Here is a 24,340-nt window from a genome sequence, read left to right on the forward strand (position 1 = left end):
TTTTTACACATGAGGGAGAGAGAGCGACAGACCCCGCACTACACATGAGGGAGAGAGAGCGACAGACCCCGCACTACACATGGGGGAGAGAGAGCGACAGACCCCGCACTACACATGGGGGAGAGAGAGCGACAGTCCCCGCACTACACATGGGGGAGAGAGAGAGCGACAGACCCCGCACTACACATGAGGGAGAGAGTGACAGACCCCGCACTACATATGAGGGAGAGAGCAGGTTATAAATAAAGAGGACACACAGGAGAAAGGGTTGCATTTTCATCACAATATATATGATAGTAAGAGTATGGATCCCTTATATAGTTTTGCAACCATTGACTACATATCCATACTGGACAAATCGCATAATAATTAGTAAAAGGAGAAAAAAGAAACGATCAACCGTCCATAGGGTGAAAAAGAGATCTTTATTGACCAGTGCTGGGTGGACACACAGATAAAATATTTAAAACACCAAACAAAAACCAACCGGCAAGAAATAGTCACAGTATGTACCGATCGCCAGACCTTGGACAGGCATTAAGTAACAGATGGTAATGTATACATCGGCATACATGTAGATTTATAATGCGCATAGTCACATATATATCAACACCACGTATATATCACAAATATAGTATTATAATACTAGTCCATGTTAGAACCAATAATAACATCAACAGTCAAGCAAACATAATGTGCTTGATCATATATAACGTTGGTGCAGTGCTACAGTATTAGCCAATATTGCAATTGTTACTGCCTACAAAGGTCTGGCATCAATCACGTGAATAAGACTATAATGATGCACGCCACTGTGTAATAAGGGCAAGACCTTGTTGTCACAAACCACCGGGGGGGTCACTCAGAAATCCCCCGCGCTGGCTACCAGTACGTCACAATCGGGGGGTAACAAGTGGGTGTCACCCCTCCTTTATACCTCCCGACCGACAGACAGAGCACGTGACGCGCTCTCTAGCGCCCCTCTTATAGTCAGGCCAATTATGGAATTGCCCGACAATAAGCAAGGAGGCCGCTATACTACTTATGCCGATTATTGAAGGGTCCCCGGTGAGAGTAGGGTATATATTCCCCCGACCTCCGCGGGCGGAATATATAAAACCTCCCCGAATCTCACTGGCCTCCCCACAATAATCCTTGGCACAACTCGCTGCCACCAACCGCTTCACGGTAACTATTAGCCGAACACACAGACGTGGGATTCAAGATCGAGATAACAGAACAGCCCAAGATTAATTATATAATTTAATCAGCCTAAAGCCACACTAGAAACTACAATATATACAATAGGGAATCTACAGAATATACATAGGTCAGAGTACAGTTACAGATAAAGCATGGTTTACAAACAGGTATGCAATTCAATCAGTTACCTTGTGCGTCTGGCCACAGGGGGGCGCTGTAGACCAGGTTTCTAGGAACTCCCACAGATGTTTCCTGCACGTGACCCCCAGCGAAAGAACACTGGAAAATGGCCGAAGTAGGGTTATCAACCTGGGCAAATCCAGGTCCCCTCCTACCTTCGTGACCTCAGAGGGAGCACTGCTCCACCCCTGGCTGGAGTTATGGACAAAATCCACAACATGGAATATGGCCATAACTTGGCCTGGGAGCGTCGTAGGCGGACGCCAATGCTCTCATTGTGACAGTTATGAATTTAGCTACAGAATGAGAGGACTCATGACTTGTCTACTAGTTCCCCATTGGCTGATATCACGCCTGGGGTATTTCCCAAGCTCCCGCTCCCATAAAAAGGGTGTGCCAGCATCGTCCGCATGCGGAGACACCATTTTTATGGTTGCCATATTTATCGGAAATATGGCTTGCGAGATATGAACCATTTTTTACTGGAGTCGTTCTGTCTGGATACTTCCAAGCTTGCTAATTAGATAGCAGCCCCTACCACAGGGTCACGGCAGGGAGTCCTCCTGTGTCCATTGTTCCCACATCATCTCATCTCCATATCACAGGAGATGGCCATGGAGGTGTAACACCTTCACAGATGCTGGACATTGAGAACAAGAAGGGAGGGGGGCACTGCCAGGGAGTGATGAGCGATTATGACTGGAAGTCATAATTCATCTTCATATCCCGGGATTTGCCTCACACTTGTATATATATCTTCATCGCTGCATGGAAGAGTACAAGGGGGATGATGGCATATATCCCATGAGAACAAAAATGGCTCAATTGAGCCCGTCACATAGAATGGGGATAGCGGTGAACGATATACATACAAATATATAAGCCCAGGACGGCAAATAGTTAACTGCCTATATAGCAGGATGAAAAGTGATTGAGCCGAAGGATCAGCTTACCCAAGGTAGCGGTGGCTGAATCCAAAGAGTACACTGAGCGGCAACAGAGCTTACCACGTGTATGGCAGGATGAAGCGTGATCAAGCCGGAAGGTCCGCCTACCCGACGGCCGTTTCGGCAACCGCCTTCGTCAGGGGGGGTGGAGCTATGCTGTCTGACCGGCTCTAATAAAGCGAACGTATACCAATCAAGATCCGGCACCACTTTCGTGACGCATGCGTTGCCATAGCGGCACGCGACGCCAGCCGAACACCGCATCAAGGGCCGGTGACGTCAGATCACACCATGTGATCCGACGACACCCGCCCCCTCAGACACAGCAATCCGGAGGACGCCGCGCGCAAGAACGGCACGCATGCGTACAAGTGGTCCGCATGGGGATCGGTTGTAAGACATGTAAATGGTGATCGTAATGCATATTAATAGAGAATTCTCACAGAGATCATGATATGCATTGTCACATAGCATGTAGGACACTCATACATCATAGATCACAATTTGGATTTCAAAGCTGTTAGTTGTAGCTCTAAATAGACAGCAAATATACTGATCAAGAAATTGCAAGACACTCAGAACCATAGAAATATCCGAACTATAATAACAAAGACATGGTCGTGTGTCAGCAATAATGTAATAATCACAAATGAACAAGGGACCATATAGTTGTAATCGAGGACCATATGAAAAAGTTAACATATGCATAAAAACAAATCCGATTCCACATATGTGTAAATATGCATGGGGGGAGGGGGGGGAAAAAAAGGGGGGGGGAAAGGGGGGGAGAAGAAAGGGGGGGGAAGGAGGGGAAAAGGGGAGGGGGGAGAGGGTAAGCAGGATAGGTACATAGTCCTTGAAATCCCAATCTTCTGAAGTCCAAAATGTAGATATGTCCAAGTAGTAAGATCCAAAATTTACGTTCATAACACTGATTAGCGAGCCTGCAAAAAACAGCATAGGAAAGGTGAAATTAAAAACAAATAAAACAAAAAAACATCAGTGAGTATTAAAAGACATGAGGAGACCACATAAGGAACAATATACACAAAAGGGGCATTAAACTATAAAAAATGGAGCAAAACTAATATTCTCATTCAAACCCGATGGATGTAGGGTTGAAAGTGTCCAGATCCATCGGGTTTCCATTTGTGCCAACCTTTTACTAACCGGCCCACCCCTGATAGAGATATCAATAGAGTCAATGCCTTTGACTCTAAGCAGGGAGGCATCACAGTTATGATGTTCACGAAAATGTTTGGGTAATGTCTTCAAAGAAGATATGTCTGTTTGTCCAGATGCTGCTATGATACCCAATACATGTTCGCGAACACGTGTCTTGAGTTGGCGGGTGGTCAGTCCGATATAAATCTTAGGACAAGGACACATAGCATGGTAAATAACAGCTTTAGTGCTGCATGTTATAGACTTTTTTATGCGATATTCCTTACGTCCTGATGAATCTGTAAATGTAGCACTAGTATCAATGTTAGGACATGCGACACACCTGCCGCATGGTGCACATCCCTGTCTAGGAGTGGTTCTAACAGTTTTGATGAGAGTTTGCTGAGAATCGCCTTGATAGTGGCTATGGATCAGAGTATCATATAAATTCCTTGCCCGCCGAAAGGTGACTTTAGGACGGGAGGGGAGGATTTTATTCAAAATAGGATCGGCCTGCAGAATAGGCCAAGCATTTTGTAAGCATTTTATCATGGGCACCGATTGGGCATGGAAGTTGGTAATAAAACGTATGGTATCAGAGTTCGATTTTTCGGTACATTTATATAGTGTAGATGCCCGGGTGGAATATTTAGCCCTATGATAGGCACGTTTGATCACCCTATTACCATAGCCTCTCTCTTTGAAGCGTTGCTTCATATCAGTCGCTTGTTTTTCAAAAGCAGCTTCAGTTGAACACACTCTTCTAAGCCGCAAAAATTGGCCAATAGGGATAGCGTGAATCATATGTCTAGGGTGGGCGGAGGAGGCATGTAACAGTGCATTCGTGGAAGTGGGTTTCCTGTATAAGTCAGTCTGGATGTGGTTGGTATTGTCCTTCTTAAGGGTGGCATCAAGAAACTCAACTTGTGTATTAGACCATTGGTATGTAATTTTAATATTATAATTGTTTTGATTTAGACGGAACATAAATTGGTGAAGGTCATCAATGGGTCCCTGCCAGATCAGGAAGATGTCGTCGATGTACCGTGCCCAAAAGAGGACACGATCCATCGACGACTCCTGATCCGACAGGAAGAGGTCCCTTTCCCACAGCCCCAGGAACAGATTGGCATACGAGGGCGCAAAGGAAGCGCCCATCGCAGTTCCCTGGAGCTGCAGGAAAAAAGACCCCTTAAAAGTAAAAAAATTATGAGTGAGTGAAAACTGCAAAAAATCCATAACCAAATTAACCAATGGTTTTGATAGATTTGACATATTGAGAAAAAACCGAGAAGCAGAGAGACCGTCCTGATGTCTGATGCTGGTGTACAATGATTCTATATCTCCAGTGACAAGGACAGCGTCATCACCAATGCAGAGGCCGTCAACTTTCCTTAGGAGATCCCCAGTGTCTTTCAAAAAAGAGGGTAGGCATTCAACAAGTGGTTGAAGATGGTAGTCAATCCACTTGTTGACATTCTCTAGGTAGTTACCACAGCCGGAAATAATCGGCCTCCCAGGTGGATTTTGCATGTTTTTATGTACCTTTGGTAAAAGGTAGAAGGTGGCAATAGTTGGTTCTGAAATTTGTAATGCTGTACCTAATTCTTTGGTAATAACATTGTCGTCAATGGCCGCCCCAATGATATCCAATAACTGTTTATTAAAAGATAATAAAGGATTAAATGTCATTTTTTTGTAACAGATGTGATCATGTAATTGGCGAAAAGCCTCCTTTTCGTACAGTGGGGTCGGCCAGACGACAATGTTGCCACCTTTGTCAGCTGGCTTGATTATTATGTCAGGTATCTGCTGAATCTCTTTAAGTCTGTTACGTTCTTGACTAGTAAGGTTATCATGAGGAACCTGGTGAGATATTTTATTAAATTGTTGAGAGACCACCTGAACAAATAAGTCAACATTAGTGCATGAATTTAAAGGGGGAAACTTTTTTGATTTGGGTCTGATACATGATGGAATTATACTCCCCTGTCCCCCAGAATGTTCCTCTGACAGCTCTTCCAAGATCTTTAGAGCTGATTGTTCCTCCGCAGAGGGAAAAAGGGAGTGCAATGTCTCATCATGGAAATGTCTTTTAAAAATCATGGATCTGGCAAATATGTGCAGATCTTTTATAGCATTGAATTCGTCAAAGGGAGCTGCAGGGGAAAAGGTTAACCCTTTGTTCAATAAAGTCAAATCCATAGGGGTAAATTCATGGGTACTTAGATTAATTACCTTATTAGTTGATTTCTTAGTACCATAGGTGGGACGTTTATATGGCCGGTAAGTAGGATTATGATTCCTCCGTATCCCTGATCTTGTAATCATAGGAGGGACAATATCAGATTGGTCACTAAGTGAAGTGACCGATGAATGAGAGGTAAGTTCACCAGTGCGTCCTGAGTTGCCCACTGGTTTCCTCCAAAAATACACCAGATTCTGTGCAAAATCGTTTTTGTCACGAGTGAGTTTGGATAATTGAACCTCATGAATCTTCTTTACAATTAAATCCAATTTTTTCTTAATCTGAGTTTCATACGTCGAAATTTTATCCTCAGGACATAATGTGCGAAACAATGACTGTTTCTCATCCAAGGATTGATCCAATGCAGTGAGTGAATCGGAATTTAACCCGATTAATAATTTCATTAGTGTATAGGAACAGATATTACACGCCTCTTCCCATTTGGAAGTAAAGGCCTCATCATCCACAATAAAACTGGGAGTGACCCGAATACGGAGTCCACGTGGAATGAGATTATGTGATAAATACTTTTCCAGAAACATACGATTCCACCATAGTCTGGTACGTTTGATTAGCATGCGTTGGATATCAGACCAAAGATTCTCCAAGTTGTGGTCTCCTCCTGATGAAATCGAAACTGTTGGTCCACTGAAAGCCTGGTCAATTTGTTGGAGCCAAGCAGATTCTTTGGCTCTGTAGTCCATGTTACCTGTGTGAAAATCTGTGCCAAACACAGTTGATTGCTGCAGGTTATAAATAAAGAGGACACACAGGAGAAAGGGTTGCATTTTCATCACAATATATATGATAGTAAGAGTATGGATCCCTTATATAGTTTTGCAACCATTGACTACATATCCATACTGGACAAATCGCATAATAATTAGTAAAAGGAGAAAAAAGAAACGATCAACCGTCCATAGGGTGAAAAAGAGATCTTTATTGACCAGTGCTGGGTGGACACACAGATAAAATATTTAAAACACCAAACAAAAACCAACAGGCATAAAATAGTCACAGTATGTACCGATCGCCAGACCTTGGACAGGCATTAAGTAACAGATGGTAATGTATACATCGGCATACATGTAGATTTATAATGCGCATAGTCACATATATATCAACACCACGTATATATCACAAATATAGTATTATAATACTAGTCCATGTTAGAACCAATAATAACATCAACAGTCAAGCAAACATAATGTGCTTGATCATATATAATGTTGGTGCAGTGCTACAGTATTAGCCAATATTGCAATTGTTACTGCCTACAAAGGTCTGGCATCAATCACGTGAATAAGACTATAATGATGCACGCCACTGTGTAATAAGGGCAAGACCTTGTATATATATCTTCATCGCTGCATGGAAGAGTACAAGGGGGATGATGGCATATATCCCATGAGAACAAAAATGGCTCAATTGAGCCCGTCACATAGAATGGGGATAGCGGTGAACGATATACATACAAATATATAAGCCCAGGACGGCAAATAGTTAACTGCCTATATAGCAGGATGAAAAGTGATTGAGCCGAAGGATCAGCTTACCCAAGGTAGCGGTGGCTGAATCCAAAGAGTACACTGAGCGGCAACAGAGCTTACCACGTGTATGGCAGGATGAAGCGTGATCAAGCCGGAAGGTCCGCCTACCCGACGGCCGTTTCGGCAACCGCCTTCGTCAGGGGGGGTGGAGCTATGCTGTCTGACCGGCTCTAATAAAGCGAACGTATACCAATCAAGATCCGGCACCACTTTCGTGACGCATGCGTTGCCATAGCGGCACGCGACGCCAGCCGAACACCGCATCAAGGGCCGGTGACGTCAGATCACACCATGTGATCCGACGACACCCGCCCCCTCAGACACAGCAATCCGGAGGACGCCGCGCGCAAGAACGGCACGCATGCGTACAAGTGGTCCGCATGGGGATCGGTTGTAAGACATGTAAATGGTGATCGTAATGCATATTAATAGAGAATTCTCACAGAGATCATGATATGCATTGTCACATAGCATGTAGGACACTCATACATCATAGATCACAATTTGGATTTCAAAGCTGTTAGTTGTAGCTCTAAATAGACAGCAAATATACTGATCAAGAAATTGCAAGACACTCAGAACCATAGAAATATCCGAACTATAATAACAAAGACATGGTCGTGTGTCAGCAATAATGTAATAATCACAAATGAACAAGGGACCATATAGTTGTAATCGAGGACCATATGAAAAAGTTAACATATGCATAAAAACAAATCCGATTCCACATATGTGTAAATATGCATGGGGGGAGGGGGGGAAAAAAAGGGGGGGGGGGAAAGGGGGGGAGAAGAAAGGGGGGGGGAAGGAGGGGAAAAGGGGGGGGGGGAGAGGGTAAGCAGGATAGGTACATAGTCCTTGAAATCCCAATCTTCTGAAGTCCAAAATGTAGATATGTCCAAGTAGTAAGATCCAAAATTTACGTTCATAACACTGATTAGCGAGCCTGCAAAATACAGCATAGGAAAGGTGAAATTAAAAACAAATAAAACAAAAAAACATCAGTGAGTATTAAAAGACATGAGGAGACCACATAAGGAACAATATACACAAAAGGGGCATTAAACTATAAAAATGGAGCAAAACTAATATTCTCATTCAAACCCGATGGATGTAGGGTTGAAAGTGTCCAGATCCATCGGGTTTCCATTTGTGCCAACCTTTTACTAACCGGCCCACCCCTGATAGAGATATCAATAGAGTCAATGCCTTTGACTCTAAGCAGGGAGGCATCACAGTTATGATGTTCACGAAAATGTTTGGGTAATGTCTTCAAAGAAGATATGTCTGTTTGTCCAGATGCTGCTATGATACCCAATACATGTTCGCGAACACGTGTCTTGAGTTGGCGGGTGGTCAGTCCGATATAAATCTTAGGACAAGGACACATAGCATGGTAAATAACAGCTTTAGTGCTGCATGTTATAGACTTTTTTATGCGATATTCCTTACGTCCTGATGAATCTGTAAATGTAGCACTAGTATCAATGTTAGGACATGCGACACACCTGCCGCATGGTGCACATCCCTGTCTAGGAGTGGTTCTAACAGTTTTGATGAGAGTTTGCTGAGAATCGCCTTGATAGTGGCTATGGATCAGAGTATCATATAAATTCCTTGCCCGCCGAAAGGTGACTTTAGGACGGGAGGGGAGGATTTTATTCAAAATAGGATCGGCCTGCAGAATAGGCCAAGCATTTTGTAAGCATTTTATCATGGGCACCGATTGGGCATGGAAGTTGGTAATAAAACGTATGGTATCAGAGTTCGATTTTTCGGTACATTTATATAGTGTAGATGCCCGGGTGGAATATTTAGCCCTATGATAGGCACGTTTGATCACCCTATTACCATAGCCTCTCTCTTTGAAGCGTTGCTTCATATCAGTCGCTTGTTTTTCAAAAGCAGCTTCAGTTGAACACACTCTTCTAAGCCGCAAAAATTGGCCAATAGGGATAGCGTGAATCATATGTCTAGGGTGGGCGGAGGAGGCATGTAACAGTGCATTCGTGGAAGTGGGTTTCCTGTATAAGTCAGTCTGGATGTGGTTGGTATTGTCCTTCTTAAGGGTGACATCAAGAAACTCAACTTGTGTATTAGACCATTGGTATGTAATTTTAATATTATAATTGTTTTGATTTAGACGGAACATAAATTGGTGAAGGTCATCAATGGGTCCCTGCCAGATCAGGAAGATGTCGTCGATGTACCGTGCCCAAAAGAGGACACGATCCATCGACGACTCCTGATCCGACAGGAAGAGGTCCCTTTCCCACAGCCCCAGGAACAGATTGGCATACGAGGGCGCAAAGGAAGCGCCCATCGCAGTTCCCTGGAGCTGCAGGAAAAAAGACCCCTTAAAAGTAAAAAAATTATGAGTGAGTGAAAACTGCAAAAAATCCATAACCAAATTAACCAATGGTTTTGATAGATTTGACATATTGAGAAAAACCGAGAAGCAGAGAGAGCGACAGACCCCGCACTACACATGAGGAGAGAGCGACAGACCCCGCACTACACATGAGGGAGAGAGTGACAGACCCCGCACTACACATGAGGGAGAGAGAGCGCAACAGACCCCGCACTACACATGAGGGAGAGAGAGCGACAGACCCCGCAGTACACATGAGGGAGAGAGAGCGACAGACCCCGCACTACACATGAGGGAGAGAGAGCGACAGACCCCGCACTACACATGAAGGAGAGAGAGCGACAGACCCCGCACTACACATGAGGGAGAGAGTGACAGACCCCGCACTACACATGAGGGAGAGAGTGACAGACCCCGCACTACACATGAGGGAGAGAGAGCGCGACAGACCCCGCACTACACATGAGGGAGAGAGAGCGACAGACCCCGCACTACACATGAGGGAGAGAGAGCGACAGACCCCGCACTACACATGAGGGAGAGAGTGACAGACCCCGCACTACACATGAGGGAGAGAGTGACAGACCCCGCACTACACATGAGGGAGAGAGAGCGCGACAGACCCCGCACTACACATGGAAGAGAGAGCGACAGACCCCGCACTACACATGGGGGAGAGAGAGAGCGACAGACCCCGCACTACACATGAGGGAGAGAGAGCGACAGACACCGCACTACAGATGAGGGAGAGAGAGCGACAGACCCCGCACTACACATGAGGAGAGAGCGACAGACCCCGCACTACACATGAGGGAGAGAGAGCGACAGACCCCGCACTACACATGAGGGAGAGAGAGCGACAGACCCCGCACTACACATGGGGGAGAGAGTGACAGACCCCGCACTACACATGGGGGAGAGAGTGACAGACCCAGCACTACACATGGGGGAGAGAGAGCGACAGACCCCGCACTACACATGAGGGAGAGAGAGCGACAGACCCCACACTACACATGAGGGAGAGAGAGCGACAGACCCCGCACTACACATGGGAGAGAGAGAGCGACAGACCCCGCACTACACATGAGGGAGAGAGAGCGACAGACCCCGCACTACACATGAGAGAGAGAGAGCGACAGACCCCGCACTACACATGGGGGAGAGAGAGCGACAGACCCCGCACTACACATGGGGGAGAGAGAGTGACAGACCCCGCACTACACATGGGGGAGAGAGAGAGACAGACCCCGCACTACACATGAGGGAGAGAGAGCGTCAGACCCCGCACTACACATGAGGGAGAGAGAGCGACAGACCCCGCACTACACATGAGGGGAGAGAGCGACAGACCCCGCACTACACATGGGGGAGAGAGAACGACAGACCCCGCACTACACATGAGGGAGGACAGACCCCGCACTACACATGAGGGGAGAGAGCGACAGATCCCGCACTACACATGAGGGAGAGAGAGAGACAGACCCCACACTACACATGAGGGAGAGAGAGCGACAGACCCCGCACTACACATGAGGGAGAGAGCGACAGACCCCGCACTACACATGAGGGAGAGAGAGCGACAGACCCCGCACTACACATGGGGAGAGAGAGCGACAGACCCCGCACTACACATGAGGGAGGACAGACCCCGCACTACACATGAGGGGAGAGAGCGACAGATCCCGCACTACACATGAGGGGAGAGAGTGACAGACCCCGCACTACACATGGGGGAGAGAGAGCGACAGACCCCGCACTACACATGGGGGGAGACTACAGGTAGTGATTACCTCTTGCCTTGGTTTTGTGTCGGGGCCTCCACATCTGTCAGTCCTTTATGTGATTATGCACATTTAGGAGGATATGTTCAAACACTTAAAAAAAAAAAAAAAAAATACCTGGCAAGATTCCCTGATCTTTCCTGATTCTGCCGCTGTTTTCCGTTTTGTGCTGCGTAGCTCCACTGTCTGGGGGGTGTACTCACTTTCACATTGCTGAAATTGGATCATGGCTTGATATAGTGTGGGACAAGTTTGGGATAACTGGAACATTTAGGAATGATTGAACAGCAATATACACTAATCCGTTGGCAAGGATATATATACCAAGTTATTTATCAAATGCTATAATATTAAAAAAGGGAATGAGGCAAGGCTGCCCCGTACCCCTCCACTGTGCACCCCAGCATTAGCATTGCAACATGGGATAATGTCCAATTGTTATTCAGGAATTAAAGTCAACTCTAAGGCCGGTTTCACACTTGCGTTCAGCTCAATCTGCCGCTATGGAGAATAGCGCAGTCCGTTAACGCATTGCGCTATTCTCCATAGACTTGTATTGACGACGCACTGTAACGCAAGTGTCTGCGTTTCATCCGCTGGACGACGCTGCGTCGTTATTCTGACGCGGAGGAACGCTACATGTAGCGTTTTTTGGGTCTTTAAAATAACGCTCCTTGATGGACGGCGTGCAGCACCCACCGGAGATCACAGGAAGACCTGGGAGAAACACAGACGTCCGGGTCTGGTGAGTATGAGTCTCCTGGGAAGTGGTGGCGGGGGGGGGTCTTAGTGCTTTTTTGGGGGGCAAAAAAAATATAAGACAGTGTCTTTTCTTTTGGAAAGTCACTGTAAAAAAGATAGTAGCGCATATGAGGAGCACCCGTGGATAGATTTCTTTGGATATATTTAATAGAACTGCTCACCTGATTAGGTTGTGCGCCCTCGCACAACCTCGGTGGTGGGTGTGTAATTCCTCTGGGGGATGAGGGACTATCTCAGCTGGCGCTATCCGATGTTTTGCTGGGTGGATCTGGACAGATTACCGCTGGTGGTTCCTGGTTCACCGACTCCTTGATTCCTGGACCTTAGAGCGGCCCTGCGTCCTCCCGCTGGGTTGTTCAGAGTGGACTGATAGGATCTATTACTCGCAGCAGCTCTAGCCGGATTCCCTTGCGGGAGTATGCATATGTAGGAAAAAAAAGGAGATGACCGGTCTTATGAGCGCTAGTGATAGATCTTTAGGCGGGCTTTGCACACTACGACATCGCAGGTGCGATGTCGGTGGGGTCAAATTGAAAATGACGCACTTCCAGCATCGCATGCGACATCGTAGTGTGTAAAGGTTCGATGATACGATTAACGAGCGCAAAAGCGTCGTAATCGTATCATCGGTGCAGCGTCGGCGTAATCCATGATTAAGCCGACGCGACGGTCCGATGTTGTTCCTCGCTCCTGCGGCAGCACACATCGCTGTGTGTGAAGTCGCAGGAGCGAGGAACATCTCCTACCGGCGTCACTGCGGCTTCTGTAGGATATGCGGAAGGAAGGAGGTGGGCGGGATGTTTACATCCTGCTCATCTCCGCCCCTCTGCTCCTATTGGCCGCCTGCCGTGTGACGTCGCAGTGACGCCGTACGACCCGTCCCCTTAATAAGGAGGCGGGTCGCCGGCCAGAGCGACGGTCGCAGGGCAGGTGAGTGCGTGTGAAGCTGCCGTAGCGATAATGTTCGCTACGGCAGTTATCACAAGGATATCGCTGCTGCGACGGGGGCGGGGACTATCGCGCTCGGCATCGCAGCATCAGCCTGCGATGTCGCAGCGTGCAAAGTGCCCCTTAGTCTTAGGACCTGAGGATGGCAAGTGGATCTTGCTGAAACGCGTTGTGAAAACAAGAGCTTTATTTTATAACAATAAAGCCTTATAATCTACAAAAATCTAAGACTAAAGATCTATCACTAGCGCTCATAAGACCGGTCATCTCCTTTTTTTTTCTTTTGGAAAAACACCGGTAAATCAATCGAATGTGGAGCTGGTGAGGGGACGGAAGTAAAAGTAGCGACACATCATTTGACACAGCTAGGAGTCAAAATTGGGAGAGAAGCCATATCCTTATATAACCTCAACTACAATCATTTATAGATAAAATAGAAAAGGCGCCAGACAGGTGGAAGAAGTTAACACTCCCTTTTCGGCAGGGCTCATTTGGTTAAAATGATTAGTTTATCCCGCCTATTGTATCCAATGCAATCCATACCTCTGCTGTTGAAACATTCTGATATAAGGCGAATGCAAACTGCTTTTATAACATTTTTGTGACAAGGAAAAAAAATGAGAATTAATGTAAGAAATTAGCGCTACCAAAGCTGGAAGGAGGACTACAGATGCCGCTGACTAATTAAGGCCGGGGCCACACGGGGCACTAGTGCGATGCTCGCATGACACTCGGCTCACGCTGGCAGCACAGCAGCAGCCGAGTGTCATGCGAGTGTCCCTGCGACTGAGGTCCGACTGTGCGAGTGGACCTCAGCTACGGAGGGACAGGCCAGCGCTGCGGTGGGGCGGGCTGGCACTGAGAAGGGGTGGGAGGGATTTCTCTCCCTCTCTCCTCCGTTGCCGGCTATTGCCATTCTCACTCTGCACTCGCAGTACACTGGTGTAATGCGAGTGCACTGCGATTTTTCTCTCGCCCAATACACTTGAATGGGTGCGAGAGAAAAAGTCTCGCATTACACCCGCAGTATGCTGCGATTATTTTCTGGGTCCGATTAGGGCTGAGAAAATAATCGCTCATGTGCGCTGACACACAGGCTAATATTGGTCCGAGTGGAATGCGATGTTTTATCGCACTCCACTCGCACCGATTTTCTCGCCGTGTTGCTTAGGCCTAAGTGTCAATTTGCAGACATATTTGAGATTAGATAAATAACTAAAAATTTTTCTTGAATGCATAGAAGCGGAGCTGGCAGCACCACATGACCTAGTGGCATTGTTACATATGAAAAGAGGGGAGCTACCACAGCAGGTGAAATCTTGCGTGCTTCTCAGTGACACTAACGCGTCATGGAAGATATTTAGAAAAATGTATAAGCCCCCATTTGGAGCTTCAAAATATGTTCCGCACTGGAATGACCCAAAATTTTCGCAAACAAGCTAAATACCGTTAATTATATTCAGAGTGGAAACAGAGGGGCGTGGGTAAGGTAAGGAACATTCTGGATGCAGAGAGAGGGATATTTTTAACGTGGCTTGAATTCTCTCAGAAATACAACATGGGCGGTCATTTATCAATCTAATATATAAAGCTGAGTGTAGGTACAGTATGTGTGTATGTATGTGTGTGTGTCCGCTGAAGGAATCTGTACTGTCGTATTTACAATCACGAAATTTTGCACAGACTCCTCATGTGACCCAGGGAACGTCATAGACTGTTTTGACCAGAAAATTTAATCCCGCGCTTTACAGTTACTCTCCAAAAAACCTGCCTCCATTAAACTGAATGGAGGTGGGAGCTACAGGTTATTAATAGCAGCTGTGAGTGGTTGCTTTAGGAATAAATTGTCAGTAAAAAAAGCTTATGTGTGCGGTAATAAGATGTCGGTGGGGAGACGGATAGAGAGAGACAAAAAGAGACAGAGAGACAGGGAAAGAGAGACAGACAGGGAAAAAGACAGAGACAGACAGACAGGGAAAGAGAAAGACAGACAGGGAAACAGACAGACAAGGAAAGAGACAGGGAAAGAGACAATGAAAGAGACAGACGGAGAAGGAGACAGACGGGGAATGAGACAGACGGGGAATGAGACAGACGGGGAATGAGACAGACGGGGAATGAGACAGACGGGAAACGAGGTAGAGAGAGACTAATACAGAAATAGACAATAGACACAGACAGACAGACAGACATGCATAGAGAGAGATATACATGGATAGAGACAGACACACAGACAGACAGGGAAAGGGACAGACAGACAGAGAGAGACAGGCAAACGGACAGAGACAGACAGACACAGACAGAAAGAGACACAGACAGAGAGACAGACAAACAGACATAGACAGATGGACAGAGACAGATGAAGACTGAGAGACAGACAGAGACAGGTACTATCCCGGGCAACGCCCGGGTACTACAGCTAGTCTATTATATAAAGCTGAGTGTATGTGTGTATGTATGTATGTATGTATGTGTGTGTGTGTGTGTGTGTGTGTGTGTGTGTGTGTGTATGTCTGCTAAAGGAATCCGCACCGTCGCATGTACAATCACAAAATTTTGCACAGACACCCCATTTGACTCAGGGAACGTCATAGACTATGTTTTGAGGGGAAATTTTAACCCCGCGCTTTACAGTTATTTACCAAAAAAACTGCCTTTATTAAAGTCAATGAAGCTGAGAGCCACAATGCAGCCAGAACTTCAAAACAATGTTTGCATGTCACAGTGCAGCCATGGAAAGATACCAACAGACAGAGACAGACACAGACAAAGAGACAGGGAAAGAGACAGGCAGACAAAGAGACAGGGAAAGAGACAGACAGGGAAAGAGACAGATAAGGAAAGAGAGAGAGATAGAGAGACAGACAGATTGGGAGGGAGACAGTTACTATATCAGGTACTACAGCTAGTATCTCCAATATAATCTAGTAGTGCAGCACTGTTCTTCCTTGGTAAAAGATCTAGGAAAAGTGGAGAAAAGAGGACCATTCGATTCACTGATCGGGGGTGGGGGGGCTGGGAGTTGTGACTCTTTGTCACCAATCTATAGCAAAATACGAATGGAAACACATTCAGGATGGAGTACAGAGATTTTCTCGGGTTGGGACAAAGCTATAAGCGATCCAGATCTATACAATAAGATGTTAGAAGGGTGGGGAACAGAGAGGAAAGTTATGATAAATGAACAGTCAAGAGAAATGCACTTTAAAATAATCCACAATGTAACATTTGCATTCAACCTATCATTTCGAAATTCACTGGCGCATTATGTGACGGCTTGCCCGAAATATAGGTTACAAAATGCAAACTTATTCTATTGTCTGTGGGAATGCTCAACCATTCAAAAAGTGTGGGGAGACATTAGAGATTACATAAATTACCGTATTATTCGGATTATAAAACGCACTTTTCCTCCCAAAAATTTGGGAGGAGAATGAGGGGTGCATCTTAAAATCTGAATGTAGCTTACCGGGAGATGGAGAATTGGCGCGGACAGCTCTCTGTATCAACGGCTATCTGTGTAGGCGGCCGCCTGCCTCTCTGTGCGAGCTGCCGGCTGCCTGTATGCGAGTAGTCAGTTGCCTCTCTGTGCGGGGTGGTGGGCTGGATGCCTCTCTGTGCAGGGCGGCAAGGCTGGCTGCCTCTCTGTGCAGGGCGGCAAGGCTGGCTGCCTCTCTGTGCAGGGCGGCAAGGCTGGCTGCCTCTCTGTGCAGGGCGGCAAGGCAGGCTGCCTCTCTGTGCAGGGCGGCAAGGCTGGCTGCCTCTCTGTGCAGGGCGGCAAGGCTGGCTGCCTCTCTGTGCAGGGCGGCAAGGCTGGCTGCCTCTCTGTGCAGGGCGGCAAGGCTGGCTGCCTCTCTGTGCGGGGCGGCAAGGCTGGCTGCCTCTCTGTGCGGGGCGGCAAGGCTGGCTGCCTCTCTGTGCGGGGCGGCAAGGCTGGCTGCCTCTCTGTGCGGGGCGGCAAGGCTAGATGCCTCTCTGTGCGGGGCAGCGGGCTGGCTGCCTCTCTGTGCGGGGCGGCGGGCTGGCTGCCTGCCTGTGCAGCCTGTAATGGCTGTGCTGGCAGTAGAAGCTGCAATGGCTGTCTGGCGGGTGTCCCAGACTTGAAATGATGGCGCCCGGAGTATCCGCAGATGGAGCTCTTGTCTGAGAGCTCCATCTGAGTACGCTCCGCTCTGGGCGCCATTTCATTGAAGCCCAGACCGCCGACAGCATCTGGAACACCCGCCGGACCAGCCTGCTTCACAAAGCCACCGCAGCTTCCACTGCCACCACAGACCCCACCAGCATCGCCCCTGCGAATTGTGACTTCACTCCACCATCGCTGCCGGCCCCCCTCCGGTAAGACAACATCGGAGTATAAGATGGACCTAATTTTTTTTTTTCTATAAATCTCTAAAATTGTGGTGCGTCTTATAATCTGGTGAGTCTTATAAAACGAAAAATATGGTATATCTGGAATGTAAAGATTCCAAAGACCACTCAGGCTTGCATCTTCAATTATGTCAAGTTGCACGAAGGTGGGGGAGAAAGGAGGCAGGGAACCGCCCTCATAGTCCACCCAGTACTGTGCATACTCAGACACTGGTTAGAACAACAAATGACAGGGGTATCAGAAGCGGTGGAGTTACTAAAGAGAGTGATGATATTTGATAAAATTGAGACGGAGAAACATAAAGACCAGAACATAGAGAAATCATTAAAAAAAAATGGAGAACATTTATTGAGCACAGTTTTACTCAATCGGAAATTACCCGTTTAGTAACACAATTTGGTACAGTATTAAAGACCTGACAGGAAATTTAGGAAAGTTGCAAGTTACTTAGAGGGGATAATATCTGTAGAGAAATTACTTACTATTACAGATATTGGAAAAATAATATTGATCAGTCAATGCTGTAGAAATAGAAAAATAAAAGGGATGATGATGAGGTTTCGTATTACAAGAACGCGGTCGAACAACCAAAATTTACTATGCAGGTTTGAATGTATGTAAATATCCTTTATCATCAAATAAGGTTTGTTATATAAAAAAAAAGTTAATAATATAAAGGCGGATGACATGTGAAAGGCAAAGGGGCAAAAGTCCACACACAGGATCTCTCACCCGGATACCACAGAAGGTGCCCAACCTCCTCACGCTGACCATGTGTCAAACAGTCACCATTTTAAAAACCAAAGACACACCCATTGGCAGAGGTCTGTGGATAGCCAGACCCGCTAGTCTATCCAGCTATCCATTAAACCTGTCCCTACTATACCCTAATAAGCCTCGTGGCACTACAATTACAAGAGCGGACATCCAGATTTACACCACTTTCATGATATATATCCTCCCCCATGTTACGAAGAGGTGTAAAATAATGAATACGCAGCCTGATAATAAAGATAGACTTCTACAAGAATCCTTTGTAGTTTTTTGTAGTAACAGGTTTTCTGTTGATTTTTTTTTTTAAATAGAGGAATCTTCTTGATTGACATATAAAGGATGTCTCAGGACCGAGACAAGATGGCGGAGGAGATATTACATCTCACCCTGGAGATAATCTTCCATCTTACTGGAGAGGTGAGAGGCTCTGATGTCATCACATTACATCATTATCTATGGGAATAACAGAGGATATGACCGGGGAGGTGAGAGGCTCTGATGTCATCACATTACATCATTATCTATGGGAATAACAGAGGATATGACCGGGGAGGTGAGAGGCTCTGATGTCATCACATTACATCATTATCTATGGGAATAACAGAGGATATGACCGGGGAGGTGAGAGGTTCTGATGTCCTCACATTACATCATTATCTATGGGAATAACAGAGGATATGACCGGGGAGGTGAGAGGCTCTGATGTCATCACATTACATCATTATCTATGGGAATAACAGAGGATATGACCGGGGAGATGAGAGCTCTGATGTCATCACATTACATCATTATCTATGGGAATAACAGAGGATATGACCGGGGAGGTGAGAGGCTCTGATGTCATCACATCATTATCTATGGGAATAACAGAGGATATGACCGGGGAGGTGAGAGGTTCTGATGTCATCACATTACATCATTATCTATGGGAATAACAGAGGATATGACCAGGGAGGTGAGAGGCTCTGATGTCATCACATTACATCATTATCTATGGGGATAACAGAGGATATGACCGGGGAGGTGAGAGGTTCTGATGTCCTCACATTACATCATTATCTATGGGGATAACAGAGGATATGACCGGGGAGGTGAGAGGCTCTGATGTCATCACATTACATCATTATCTATGGGAATAACCGAGGATATGACCGGGGAGGTGAGAGGTTCTGATGTCATCACATTACATCATTATCTATGGGAATAACAGAGGATATGACCGGGGAGGTGAGAGGCTCTGATGTCATCACATTACATCATTATCTATGGGAATAAGAGGATATGACCGGGGAGGTGAGAGGCTCTGATGTCATCACATTACATCATTATCTATGGGAATAACAGAGGATATGACCGGGGAGGTGAGAGGCTCTGATGTCATCACATTACACCATTATCTATGGGAATAACAGAGGATATGACCGGGGAGGTGAGAGGTTCTGATGTCATCACATCATTATCTATGGGAATAACCGAGGATATGACCGGGGAGGTGAGAGGCTCTGATGTCATCACATTACATCATTATCTATGGGAATAACCGAGGATATGACCGGGGAGGTGAGAGGTTTTGATGTCATCACATTACATCATTATCTATGGGAATAACAGAGGATATGACCGGGGAGGTGAGAGGTTTTGATGTCATCACACTACATCATTATCTATGGGAAATGTTATGCTCGCCATACCAGCACGGGGTTAGTGGGTCCACTAGACCGAAGGTACCAACTAGCTTGAGGAAATTAACCAGATCGGCCGCCGAGTCTTCACTAAAGCCAACAGAGATGGGCACACATGTTGGTAGGCAGCTGACAGAGGGCAGCCGCAGGGGATCAATGGTACCTCGGCAGCTGGTGCCACGGATACAAACAGTCTCTGGTAGAAAAAGCAGCAGTCGGTGTCATGGATTCGGGCAGGATGGATGGATGCAGTAGCAGTGGCCAATATGGACACTTGCGGCAGCGGATATCGTGGTAAGCGGCCGGCGTGGATGCTTGCAGCAGCAGATATTGTGGTAGGTGGCTGGTACGGATACTTGCAGCAGCGGATACGTAACAGCGTGGATAGTTGCAGTAGCAGCAGACTAGTAATGCACTGAAACACAGTAGCAGCAGCACACAGCACAATAATAGCAGCAGCAGCAGCACAATGGACCTGAGAACTAGCAACGTATAGAACTTGTTGTTGAGCTGAGAGGCATTTCCGGGTCAGGGCATAATAGTCCTTTAAAAAAAAAAGGGGAGTCCGCGTGCGAACCCTACGGGCATTCCCATGAGGCCTTTGGGGCGTGCGCATGACCTGGGAGACAGCAGCATGGGACGGGGAAGCCACCGCAGGGTGGTCGGGAAGGTGAGAGTGCCGGTGTCCCCACCGCGGAAGGGGGACAGGACAGTGCGGTGATGCTGGTGTAGGCTTTACAGTACACCCCCTTACAACCCCCCTTTTCCAGAAATCTCTTGAGGAGAAGAGGAGCATTAATATCCTCCCTTGGCTTCCATGACCTCTCCTCAGTATCAAACTCTCTACAGTCCACTAAGAAGTAGGTTTAACCTCAGAACCTTTTCACAGTATGGCTTTTACCTCAAAGGTGTGTGCATCACTGACTGGAGGAGGCGAGGTACCTGGATCCCTGTAGTAACAGCTCAAGGTGACAGGTTTAAGGAGGGATACATAGAATGAGTTGGGGATATGTAGGGAGGCCTGGAGTTTCAACTTGTAGGACATCTCGATAATCTGCTGTAGCACCTCAAAGGGACTGATAATGCGGGGACCCAACTTGTAGGAAGGCCTCTTGAGATGGACGTATCTCGAAGAGAGCCATACCTTGTCTCCGGACCGGAACAGACGAGAATCTAGGCGTCACTTGTCCACATGCCTATTCATACATGATGGAGGACTGCTCCAGGGACGATATTTGGTCTCTGCCCAATGTCGGAGAATGTCTTGATGAGGGTATTGGCCGCAGTATTGCCAGATGTGAGCTCCATTGGGAACGGATTTTGGGTCGCTGTCCATACATTATGTGAAATAGAGACTTGGCAGAAGATTAATTCATATAATTGTTATACGAGAATTCAGCACAAGGAAGAAACTTGACCCAGTCACTGTGGTGGTCGTTGACGAAGTACCTCAGAAAGTTTGTCAGCACCTGATTCACCCGTTCCACTTGGCCGTTGGACTGAGGATGGTAGGCTGATGAGAAGTCCAAGGTGATGTCCAGTAGTTTGCAAGTGGCCCTCCAGAACCAAGACGTAAACTGAACACCTCTGTCGGACACAATGTGGAGCCATAGACCATGCAGCTGAAAGATATGCTGGATAAAGTGCAGAGGGCAGTCTGGTCAGCGACGTGAAATGTGCCATCCACTACCACCCAGATGGCGGTGCAACCGGAGAACTTTGACAGGTCCGTGATAAAGTCCATCGCAATATGCTATCATTGGGCAGATGACACCGGTACAGGAAGCAGTCACCCAGCAGGAAACTTCTTTGGGGTCTGGTTGTGGGACATGAGGGACAGTTTGAAACAAACTCAAGGACATCTTTTTGTAGCTTTGGCCCCCAATAATGCCAAGAAATCAGCTGAAGGGGCTTCATCTGTCCAGCGTGACCGGCCAGCTTAGAAGAATTTACCCCACCGAAGAACTTGCTTCCTGCCTGCCTCAACAGCGAACGTCTTACCGGGAGGGACTTGGGATACGTCAATGGGAGCCACCTTAACCAGTATGGAAGGCTCAATATTATGCTGGTGCTCCTCCTCCTGGTCATCCGCCAGAAATGACCGAAACAGCACATCGGCCTTGACATTCTTCTCAGCCAGGTGGAAATGCAGAACGAAGTCAAAGTGGGCGAAGAACAATGACTACCAGGCTTTGCATGGATTCAACCTCTGAGCCGACTGTACGAAGGCCAAGTTCTTGTGGTCTGTGTAGATGACAGGATGCACCGTTTCCTCCAGCAGATATTGCCATTCTTCTAGAGCCAACTTGATTGCCAACAGTTCTCGGTTGCCAATCGAGTAGTTGCGCTTGGCAGGAGAAAAGGCCCTGGAAAAGAATCTACAAATTACCATCTTACCCACAGCAGACTTCTGCATGAGAACCATACTGGCACAGAAGGACGAAGCATCGATTTCCAGGATGAACTGCTTGGTAGTCTCCAGTCTATGCAGCGCCTGAGCTTATGAGAAGGCCTGCTTGAAGATGACAAATGCATCTTCCGCTTCTGGAGTCCACACCTTTTGGATTTGCTCCCTTGCGGATCAAAGCCGATATATGAAGAATTCAGGATGGGAGTTGCGGGATGAACTGCCTCTAATACTTGGTGAACTTGAGGAACCGCTGGATTGCCTTTTAATCATCAGGCCGAGGCCACTTCAACACCGCTGATACCTTTTCGGGATCTATCCTCAGGCTGGAGTCTGAGATTATGTAATCTAGGAAAGGCAGGGAAGACCGCTCGAAGAGGCACTTCTCGTATTTGGCATAGAGATGATTCTCCCTTAGTTTATACAAAACCTGGCAAACATCTCTTCTATGTGTGGGCACATCAGGAGAAAACACCAAGATGTTGTCCACGCATGAGTAGAGCAGATATCCGATTATATTGTTGACTTATTCCTGGAAGATTGCTGGGGCATTGCTGAGTCCGAATGGCATGACCCTATTCTCATAGTGGCCGTCACGGGTATTGAAGGCCATCTTTTATTCGTCAATCGACCATATCTGGAAGAGGTTGTATGCACCACAGAGGTCAAGTTTGGAAAAAATCCTGGAACCTCTAAGTTGGTGAACAATTCCATTATAAGTGGCAGCAGGTACTTATTATTTATCGTAATTTATTTGAGACCTCGATAGTTGATACATGGCTAGAAAGACCTGTCTTTTTTTTTTTTTTTTTTTTTTTTTTATACAAAGAATAATCCGGCTCTGGCTGGAGAGGATGACTTTTGCATGAATCCTCTTGCCAGATTGTTCTTAATGTACTCAGACATGACTTGGGTCTCATCCAGAGATGATGGCACATCTCGACCCGCCGGCTCGTCCTTCATTCTTCCAGACAAGCCTTCCCATAATACAGCCACCTGTTCTTCCTTATTCCTGCCCAGTTTGGAGGACAGGGTATGAAACTGGACGGCATATTGGCGTATGGTGAGACTCCCTTGGTGGACTCTGAGCAGCGAGGATGCGGCTGAAGAAACTCGACTCGGCTCGTCAAACAACTTGCGGAATGTTTACAAGAAGGCTGGAAGGTTATGGATGATAGGATCACTTCTCTCCCATAGTGAGTTGATCCAAGCCAGGTCTTCGCCACTCAGGTGCGACATCATAAAGGCCATATTGGTTCAATCTGAGGAGAACAGATGTGACAACAGCTCGAAGTGCAGGGAGCACTGGTTTATGAACCTCTGCATAATTGGGGATCACCGTCAAACCATTGAGGGGTTATCAGACGAAGACCGGAACTAGGAACCGCAGCCGGTACCACATTCGACAGAATCATGGTTTGAAAGCGGGTGTCCAGTGCCCGAAGATGAGCCAGCATCCGATCCTGTTGTTCATGTTGCCAAACCACCTTTTGCTGCAGACTGATGAATTGGGTCGGACCGGGGCCAGCGGGATCAATGGCCTAGGCAAACTGTTATGCTCGCAGGGCAAGCACAGGTTTAGTAGGTCCACTGGGCTGAAGATACCGATCACTGGCCTGGAGAAGTGAACTGGATCGGCCGCCGAGTCTTAACTAAAGCCACCCGAGTTGGCGATAGGTACCCACGGTGGTAGGGGTAACTGACAGTGGGCAGCCCCAGGGGATCAATGGTACCTCAGCAACTGGGCAATGAATACAAACAGTCTTTAGTAGAAGACTCAGTAACCGGTGTTGTGGATTCGGCCAGGATGGATGGATGCAGTGGCCAATGTAGATACTTGCAGCAGCGAAAGCGGATATCGTGGTAGGTGGCCAGCGTGGATACTTGCAGCAGCAGATATCGTGGTATCTGAAAAACAGATAAAAATCAGCAGCATCACACAGCACAATGA

At 46.9% G+C, this 24,340-nt stretch overlaps 2 protein-coding genes across 2 annotated transcripts in view; both read left to right on the forward strand.

Moving 5' to 3' along the window:
• The window catches only part of LOC142258443 (uncharacterized), a 263,726-nt gene that overhangs the window by 101,712 nt on the left and 137,674 nt on the right, over positions 1–24,340 (forward strand). The gene's annotated exons all lie outside the window — the stretch shown is intronic.
• LOC142257100 (uncharacterized) overlaps positions 1–24,340 on the forward strand; it is a 37,813-nt gene that overhangs the window by 8,275 nt on the left and 5,198 nt on the right. Inside the window, exon 2 of the mRNA XM_075329183.1 lies at positions 18,612–18,717. Within this exon, the coding sequence (XP_075185298.1) occupies positions 18,640–18,717 (78 nt within the window). The 5' untranslated portion in view covers positions 18,612–18,639. The remainder of the gene's footprint in view (positions 1–18,611; positions 18,718–24,340) is intronic.

The sequence above is a fragment of the Anomaloglossus baeobatrachus genome, chromosome 1 (assembly GCF_048569485.1).
Source record: "Anomaloglossus baeobatrachus isolate aAnoBae1 chromosome 1, aAnoBae1.hap1, whole genome shotgun sequence".
Taxonomy (NCBI): domain Eukaryota; kingdom Metazoa; phylum Chordata; class Amphibia; order Anura; family Aromobatidae; genus Anomaloglossus; species Anomaloglossus baeobatrachus.